Source organism: Colobus angolensis, unplaced genomic scaffold, assembly GCF_000951035.1.
Source record: "Colobus angolensis palliatus isolate OR3802 unplaced genomic scaffold, Cang.pa_1.0 Scaffold51, whole genome shotgun sequence".
Classification (NCBI taxonomy): Eukaryota; Metazoa; Chordata; class Mammalia; order Primates; family Cercopithecidae; genus Colobus; species Colobus angolensis.
This window is the reverse complement of record NW_012118599.1, coordinates 2,898,284-2,908,251: the sequence shown is the minus strand read 5'-3', so window position 1 is coordinate 2,908,251 and position 9,968 is coordinate 2,898,284. Positions and strand designations below refer to the sequence as shown.

The window sequence follows — 9,968 nt, the reverse complement described above, 5'->3', positions numbered from 1 at the left end:
GAGGCGGAGCTTGCAGTGAGCCGAGATCGTGCCACTGCACTCCAGCCTGGGCGACAGAGCAAGACTCTGTCTCAAAAAAAAAAAGAAGTAACGAGTAAAATAGTGGTTGCCAGAGGCTGTGGTCGGTAAGAGGGAGGGGGCTTGAGGGGATGTTGGTCAAAATATATATAATTACAGTTAGATAGAAGAAATAAGTTCACAAGATCTGTTGTACAGCATGGTGACTATAGTTAATGACAATATATTGTATTCTTGAAAAATGCAAAGATAATAGATGTTAAGTGTTCTCACCACAAAAATGTTAATTATGTGAGGAACTGTATTAATGAACTAGATTTAACTATTCGAAAAGTATATATATTTCAAAACATCATGTTGTACATGAGAAATATACAATTTTCTCTACAACAAAAGTGGTTCTCATCACCTTTCCACTCTTTCCATTTCCACGACTTTACCACGTTTGTGAGCTCTTCCACATGTTAGTCTATTTTCTCCAGTCTCAAAGGAGACCATGTTCCTCTTGTTGTTGCTGTAACTTATTTCACCTTCTTTCTTCAGGGTTTTGCTCCCCTTTCCTTCTCTACTCTCACCCATCCCGTAGTATATAGATATGTTCAAGTTTATTATAAGACAAACAAAAGCACCCTGTGGACTCTAATTTGCTCTCTAATTACTCTCAACCTCTCTTTTTACTTCTCATGTAAACTTCTTAAAAGAGAAATCTACAGTACTATCTTCTCTTTCTCCCTTTCCATTTAGTCCTCAACTTATGCTTTTCGCTTTTTATTCTTGAACTTTTTATTCTTGAGTCTAGGTTTGTGACTTTTTTTTGAGACAGAGTCTTGCTCTGTGGCCCAGGCTGGGGTGCAGTGGCGCAATCTCAGCTCACTGCAAGCTCCGCCTACCGGGTTGACGCCATTCTCCTGCCTCAGCCTCCTGAGTAGCTGGGGCTACAGGCGCCCGCCACCACGCCCGGCTAATTTTTTTTTATTTTTAATAGAAACAGGGTTTCACCATGTTAGCCAGGCTGGTTTCAAACTCCTAATCTCAGGTGATCTGCCTGCCTCGGCCTCCCAAAGTGCTGGGATTACAGGCGTGTAATCCTGAGTACCTGTCACACAGCAAAAGCTTCATACAATTATTTTGAATAAGTTAAGAATAAATGAAGGAGAAGGTATATCTTTAAGAGTAGCATTGGTATTTTGATAGGCCTACTTTCTACTTTAAATTTGTATTTTGGCATTTTTGTTAATGATAAATGTGGGAATTTTCTTGCATGCTTATTGATTATGAGGTAATAAATTGAATGTGCTAACCCAGGGTTAAATGGATGAAAGCCAGTTTTGTAACAGAACAGATGATGAGTTTGTGTTGACCCCACTGAGGCAGAGATGCTCTGTGAGATTCCAGCTGATCAGCTTGCCAACCTGCTGTTTTATGCCATGCCCTACAACAGGATCTTCCCGGGGTGGTATTGTTTTCTCTGGTAAATAGTATCATAAAAAATGTTCTGATTCATTATGACTATTTTTATAGGTGTTTACTTTGGCAGCCACATACCTGATCACAGAACAATAGGCAATTCATCAAAATAAATGAGATAAATATCATGTAATACGGAGAATAAAGTCAAGATGAACCTTTGACAAGGTCGAAAGTCTAATTAACTACATGTCTCATAGGTCTCTGCTGGTGGTTCTGAAGCCAAACCTTTGATCTTCACATTTGTCCCCACTGTCAGAAGACTACCAACCCATACTCAGTTGGCTGACACCTCTAAATTCCTTGTTAAAATTCCAGAAGAATCAAGTGATAAGAGTCCAGAAACTGTAAATAGGGTAGGATTATTTTTATTCTTTTTTTATTTCAAACAATTATATTAAATTTTCGATAATGATGACTTAGAAATTTGTATATATTTCCTGTGCTTAAATTAAGGTGACTATGACTCTGAGTTTGACTAAAAAATATATAATAATGCAACAGAAGCATAAATGTTATCAAATTGCATGTTCTCTCTAATGCATTATCTTCAATTTTTTTCAGTTTGACATTCTATTGTTTGCTATTAACATGACAAATTCTGCCTACTGGCACCTTCTCTCAAATGTTTCTTAAGAAAATAAAAACAAAATTTAAAAATGCTTAAATTTATCTCAAAAGAAAATATAAGACAAAACAGTGAGATGTTATTATTTACAGGTAATAAATTAGAAACATTAAAAAATGTAATACCTGATGTTGGGAGAGTTGTGGAAATAGTGGCATGCTTACATTTTCCTGCTGGTTTTGTAAATTTATACAATTTTGGTGGAAATCCTTTATCTACTGTTATAAAACTGTTCATAACCTTTCAATAATCTAACTCCTTGAAAAGCATCCCAAGAAAATATTACAAAAGAAGAAAAATGTTATGTAGGAAAATAATTAGAGAAAAATTTAAAAAGCCTAATATCTAACAATCAGAAAAATTAAGAATGTAATAATACATCACTTTGACAAAATTATGCTGATGGTAATTAGATAATTCCATGGAAAATGTTAACCTTACAATATTAGGTGATATAATATTGTGTTCATATCTTGACTGTACCTCTCTAAAATGAAACCAGGACTGGAAGTGAAATTAATCAAATTAAAAAAACTTGAAAATAACTTGTGTTAGAATAATAAAATTTTGAGTAAAAATGTTTTTCTCTTTAAAATGTATTTTAACATTGCTTACTTATAAATACAATGAGATGGGGCAACTTTGTGTTATTCTTGACACAATTAGAAAGGGATAAAATAATCAGATTCACCTTGTCTGCAAGGAAACATCTTATCTAGAAAGTAGTAATATTTCCATGATCCTGGGGTTTTCAATGCTGCTATCTTCTTTCAAAGACTAATAGGGCCATGAATACTATATATGGCACTTCTAGATAGTTTCTTTCCTACAGCTCTCATTTACATAATATTAATGAGATCCTTTGTAATTTGGGCCTATGAGTGGTGTGAAACTGTAGCTACATAAACCAACCTTGGTTGCAAGCCTCCAGAGCTTCCTAAGATGATAATATTTATCTGCTGACTGCAATGATATATATACAACTGCATCTTTAAAAGATTAAAGATTTTTTCACCCTATCTTTTAGACAGTTCAACATTAAAATAGTGTAATTCCTCATTCATTTTTATTCTTAGCAACTGTTTACTGAACATATGTTGTTCTCTTGGTGATTGGATTCCTACTGAATAAAGACAATTCATATAGCTTACTTGTTATGGGGAAGGCAGGCAATGAAAAAAATGAAAAGTGTGTAATAAAATCCCATATAGTGATAAATACAATGAAAAAAAATCAGAGTAAATAGGGAAAGATGGGCAGAGAAATTTTAATCAGAGGCAATTTGTGTTTTATTCTGACTATATCATAATTATCAGTTGAATAAAGTGGGATGGGTGTATAAAATCAACTTTTTAGTTATATTTAATCAGTGATTCGACTTCTGTCTTCGTACATACAACACATGCACACATAGGATGCATTAAATTGATGACCAGAGCTGAAATTGTTAGTTTATTTTCATTTAGTGGCTTAACTTTCTATTTTGAAATAATTTTAGCCTTACACAAAAGCTGCAGAGAAAAGAATAATAGTAACCATAGTGTAATTACAAAAATAAGAAAATTGACATTGGGTCTTTTAAACACAATCTTAGTATACATGGCTGTGATAGTTTTAGAAAAAGAAGTTTGGTAGCTTGATAAAGCTATCTTGATCCTGGCCTTGTAAACGTATGTATTCACAGCAAATTGGATGGGAAAAGACTGAGAATTAGAAATCCAAAATAAAACAGTGAAAAATGCTTTGTACTAAAAATATCTACGTCTTCTTTTTTGGTGTTCTATTTATGAATTCTGCCTAATTAACTTAGATTGTTTTGTCTGACTATGCATTTTGTTCCAATTTTATTTTTCCTTTCAGATTTTTAGAGAGATTTTGTATTATTTTAGAACCTTTCAATGGGGATTTCCTTCCTCCCTTGGCTTTTAAAGGATATACAGGTTGCTTCACCATTAACTAAACCCTTGCCCAATCCCCATTTTTTTCACAAATGTCTTCATGGAAAACATTGCTCTCTCCCTCTCTCTCTTTAAAATGTTGTATCATGACTTACTTGAAAACAATTAGGTTTGCTTGTTGATGTTGGTTACTATCCCAAAATTGTTGGGCTTAGACCAGGAAAAACTAGTAGTGGGCTAGTGGGCTAGTAAAAATAAACCACTAACTTCAACCCAATCTCTTTCTTATGTCAACCTAATTTAATATATTTTTGAAAATATAAGGTGGTTAAACTTTTCAGTGTACGTGCCGAAAAAGAAGCATTTATTAAAGTAATGTCAATGCTTTTATATCTCTACATCTATTACAGTCTAAATCCAATGACTACTTGACCTTGAGTGCTGGGATCCAACAAGAGAGAGACCAAGCGACATTGACTTGTCCTTCAGAGGTCAGTGGAACGATTTTACAAGAAAGGGAATTTGAAGCAAACAAACTTCAAGGAATGCAGCAAAGTGACCTCTTCAAAGCTGAATATGTCCTTATTGTGGACTCTGAAGGGGAAGATGAGGCTACAAGCAGAAAAGTTGAACAAGGCCCCCCAGGGGGGATTGGCACCGCAGCTGTCCGGCCCAAGTCTCTAGCAATCTCTTCCAGTCTGGTCTCTGATGTAGTGCGTCCCAAAACACAGGGGACTGATCTCAAGGCCTCATCACACCCTGAAATGCTTCATGGGATCGCCCCTCAGCAAAAGCACGGGCAGGTAGGTTTTGTCTTCCTGCTGTCCATAAGGAAAAAAATAAGTGTTTATGCACCGTTTGTCTTGGGCGGTCTGCAAAGGCCATCCTGTTTAAGGCAGACAAAACTTTCAAAGAAAAATATATTTAAAAAATCATTATCTCAGGTCATGAATCATCGTAGTATAAACATAGATGATAAATCTATAACATAAAAAGGATTAAGCAATTATGCTCTGAATTGGCTGAAGAGAAAATGTAAAACATTTAGCTGGAGTAAATTTGGGAGAATACTACCTCTTTCTTTTAAGTAATTCTTGGAGAAGGTTGATATGAGGAGTTTGTTTAGTCAAGAGAGTGTGCTTGGTGAGCTGGGTCCATCAAGAAGCATATTTCATACATAAGAAAGATCTAGTGAAAAGATAACAATTGGACACTAGAGGTAGATCCATTGATTTTAAATTGGTAAAAGACTAATAAAAGGATAAACTAGGAAATAAGAGTAAGAAAAATAATTTTCCCCTGTGCATCCTAAGGAAAACATCTTGTGTGGTCCTGGAAGCCCCTGGGGTGGGGCTGACCTCAGTGAAAGGGGGAAAATATACCACTCCAAAACTTAGTGGCAAGATTGAATGGTTCTTTTAAGGTAGAGAGAGTCTGGTACAATAGGTGAAGACCCACATCTGTGATGGCAGGAAAGAAAGGATGTGGACAAGGAGGCATTTTGAAGATAAAAAATAGAATAATTTGCCATTGACTGGCTATTTGCCGTAATGAAAATATAAGGTGACTGACGAAGTGTAGTTAGAATGTTAGGAATGCAGACGCTGGCTTTGAGAGTAGGTAGTGGATGCAGAGCTCTAACTTCTTGACAATGGCCATGAATTGGTACCCAGACGTCCTGTTTAGGATCTAATAGATCAGGCATTTGCAGTCAACCCAAAGTAGTTTAAAGGACATTTTTACTGGCATGTGGGTCTTTTTGCGTTACTAGGACAGGACCAATGCAAAATGGTAGAATAGGCATTGGAGTTTTGGTGCCACGCCATCTTTATTTCTGTAGGCTTCACTGAGTTTCTGATGCTGCATTTTTATTATCTTCAAGCATCTAGTTTCTTATATTGTCTTCTGGTAATAAAAGACACACAGACACACACTGCAGTACTCACATTTTTACTGGACTAAAACATGTATTTCTTCTTGAAGTTCTTTCTCAGCTAGGATTGGAACAAACTATAATCATATAATTAAAGGTATTCTCAATATGCTGTGATAGGTTTAAATATTTCTTTTTTGCCTCAGAAAAGATAATGAAGTAGTTGGAGATGTAGAAATGTGGAAATTTCCATTGTTAGGGGAGGATAGTTTTAGGTGACTTCTTTGAAAAGAAAATGTATTAATAAAAAAATTAACAAAGCAATTGTTGGGTCTTTAGCAATTGTTGGGTCTTTGATTTACTGTTTACTCCAACTGATAGTTTTTTCCTCTGAATTGGCCACTTATTTTTATTTTTGTGTGTCCAGATATACAGAAGTGAATCTAGAGACTGAATATGTCCTTTAAAATCTTTTTCCAAAAAAGGTTCTTTAGGAGCAGGTTATAGTTCATGTTATTGGAGCTCCAAATAAAAAAGCAGAGCTCCACCTCATATTAATTGTGGCTGAAGATTATGATTACCAGTAATGGTGGAATACTATGTCCTAAAGTGTTTGACCAATTACCAATTATTTGAACAATTACCATTGTTCTTGTTTCCATTTCCTGTAATAATCCATTTGAGTAAACAGTAGGTCATCATGAAATAAAAATAAGATAACTATTGCCACAAGTGTAAACTAAGGAGAAGTGATCAGAGCCCCAAAGAGAGCAGTCTGCAAGTTTAATATAGTGAAGTGTAATGTACAAAGTCTAAAAAAAAAATTACACGATTGGGCTGCTGGATGCCAACAATATCAAGTTTTTAATCAGAAATACAGTCAAGTAAGTAAATTTCTAGTCTGCCTGGTGAAAATGAATCCATATATAGAACTGTCTATAAGTTAGATCTATTGGTTAGTCATTGAGAAGCTATTCCTAAGAAATGTCTTCACTTCTTAGTCTGGCCTTTAACCTTTCCACAACCTAGCCTAGGTGTCTTTTTCTATCTACATCTTTTAGCTCTCTTTTACAGCTCTCCTGAACAATCACCAAAGTACATACTTCATATCTTCCCATCTCTGAGCCCTTGATTCCTCTGGTCAAACGTTTCCTTCTTTCCGTAGCTCTTCTCCATTTTGACCTAGGCTGCTTGATAATTTAAGCTCAGTTTCAGTAGCATCCCTTCTTAAAGATGTTCCCTTTGGAAAGGAGTTAGTTCTTGTTCATCTTTGTGATTTTCTTTATTATGTTATACCTTTTAGTGGGGGAAAACTCTCCATTATAATTTCTTTTCATTCTGTTGTAATAATTTACTTTTATCTTTTTTCCTCACTGACTGAAAACTACTTGAAGTCAAGTTCTGGTCTCTTGTTAATTTCTGTATCCCTAGCATTTAATGCAGTGCCTAACACATACAGGGAGTTCAATAAGGTGAGTGAAAAAACATGAAATATTCAAAAGATCACATATCTTTTCACCTGTGAAGTCCTTGCTCAGATATTGACACCTTCATGAAGCTGTTTTGGTTCTCTCGGTGAAAGCAGACTCTCTCCCGACATAATTCTGATAGTTCTGTTTTCTGTACCTATTTTATAACTATCATAGGCTGTACTATAGCTATTTAGATACATGTCTTATATCCCCTAACAGATTGTAGAGTTTTTACAGGTAAAGCCCATGTTAAATTCAGTTTTATTCAACATTTTGTCCCCTACAGTGGTTAGCATATTATCTTGGACATAGTCAATATAATATTGGGTTGAATGATAAATTCCCCAACTGCTTCCTTTGAAGTGGCATGTTTAAGTAAAAGTATGTTACGTTAAAAAAATCACTCAATAATTTTAAAGCATGTCAAAAGTAAACATGTTATATAAAATAAGCTGTTGAATCAAAATCCTCTTAAATAAAATTCAGAAAAAAAGGAACTTTAATGTTCATGTAAAAGTCTAAGAATTTTCTAGGGGTGGTATTAGAGTTATAGGAGAAGTGAATACACATAAAACACAGTGATTCATCTGAAAGATGTATGATAAAGTTTGGAGCTAAGTTGGTGACTGTCAGAATAAATAGAGAGCCTTATGAGGTGGAATTAGCTGAACTTGTTCATTGACAATATATGGGAAAAATTAAGCATGAATGAAGTTTATTACCTAGGAAATTGGATGAATGTTGGCATCGTTAATTGAAGAATGCATAACAGGTCTTGGGAGGGGATAGGAAGAGATTAGACATCTGATGTGGAGTCTGAGATGCCTTGGTGGCACTGTATCATGATATTTAGAAAGAAGTTGAAAGTATGAATCCTAGACACAGGAGAGAGAAGGGAGACTGGAGATATTTGCCACATAACTTAAAGTGATGGGAATTTACTCAGGGAAAGAAGGTTAAAGTAAGAAGACAAGATTCAAGTCAGGAAACAGGACTAAGTATAAAAGCAGCTATGAAAAAAGAGAGCCAATGAGAAACCTAGGTGTCTTTTTCTATCTAAGAGGTGAACCAAAGAAGTCTGAGAGAGTGGTTTTATGCAGGGGGAGCTAATAGGACTTTCCAAAAAGAGGAGTCTATAGTGGAATACAAAACAAGGTAAAATAAAGTAGGACCCCTGAGTTCAGTAAATCTTGAAATTAGGAGGTCATTTGGTGACCTTGATGGGAACAGTGTGAGTGAGATTATGGGGACAGAAATCAGGTTGAGAAATGGATGGGAGGTAAGGAAAGGGAGGCCATGCATTGGAGTGGTGATGTGGGAAAACCAAAATGAGATGGGCAATTTACTGGCTATGTTCCTCTGGGTGAGTTACTTGAAATCATAAACCTCAGTTTTCTCATTTGTAAAATGAGTTGATAATGTATCAACCTTACTTGTGAAGATTAAATGAGATAATCCATGCAAAGTGCCTAGAATAGTGCCTGGCCAGTGGTAGGCTCTCAATAAATGGGTTACTGTATCTAAGAAGTCTGAGATGGCAGCATGTTTTTTTGGGGCACAAAGTAACGAACATGGAGAAGGAGAGTTTCACACCTTTTTCAAATGTAGCTCAGAAGTAAGAACTGGGGAGAGGAACATGGAACATAAAAATAAGACCAAAAGAACTGACTGGGGCTAAATAATGGAGGTCCTGACATGAAATTCTGAGGAATTTGGACATTAGCACATATGTTTATTAAATAATTAGATTTCGTAGATTCATAGAAAAGGCATTACAGTAAGTTATTTGGATGGGGCATTAGACATAGAAACCCTCCATATACCCCCAGGTCTCAACTTTATAATGAAATACCCTATTCATACCAGTATACTGTATTACAATAGCCTTCATATGTCCCTCTTACCCCACTAGATTCCTGAACCCCTTGAATTTGACAAAAAATATTTTTCTCACTTCTGCTTCCCATCACCTAATACAATGACTGGAATACTGTGGTTGCTTAAAAAGTGTCTGACGAATGAATGAATAAATGAATGAATGATCCTCCTTTTCACATGATCTTATGTTTATTAAATAGAGAATAGACGTTACATAAACCCTCTTAGTGAGCATTCAAAGCTGAAAGAAAATGGTAATAGAGTATGGAAGAGCACTTAGGACTCCTGCCTTAGAGTTAGTGCTGTTGCTCTTACTGAAGCAAATAATCTATAGCTTCTGACCCCAGAGATTTAGAGGTTGAAAACCTTGAAAGAAGCTGGGAGGTTAAACGTTCATGTTGGATTCAGCTAACTGCTGGAGGACTAGCTTGGAATGCCAAAGTACTTGCTGAAACATGGCACCTTTATATTAAGAAGCTGGGAGGTAAAGTGTTCAAGGCCATCAGCTGGATGGCTCTTTGCATGCAGAACAGAGCCATCTGGGGCCTGACCTTGCATGAATAGGTGAGAGGTGACTAAGTAGTAATTCAGATTCTACATGGGCTTTCTTGGTCATATAATTGTTTTGAGCAGTTGGGTAGGATTAAACACTTAGAGGCCCAGGTCGGGCGCGGTGGCTCAAGCCTGTAATCCCAGCACTTCGCGAGGCCGAGACGGGCGGATCACGAGGTCAG

At 36.0% G+C, this 9,968-nt stretch overlaps 1 protein-coding gene across 2 annotated transcripts in view; it reads left to right on the top strand.

Annotated features, from left to right (window-relative positions):
• Positions 1-9,968, top strand: part of MLIP (muscular LMNA-interacting protein) — a 249,380-nt gene that overhangs the window by 99,599 nt on the left and 139,813 nt on the right. For both annotated transcript variants that reach the window (XM_011960200.1, XM_011960201.1), the window contains exons 2-3: positions 1,686-1,841; positions 4,422-4,814. In XM_011960200.1, the coding sequence (XP_011815590.1) occupies positions 1,686-1,841; positions 4,422-4,814 (549 nt within the window). The remainder of the gene's footprint in view (positions 1-1,685; positions 1,842-4,421; positions 4,815-9,968) is intronic.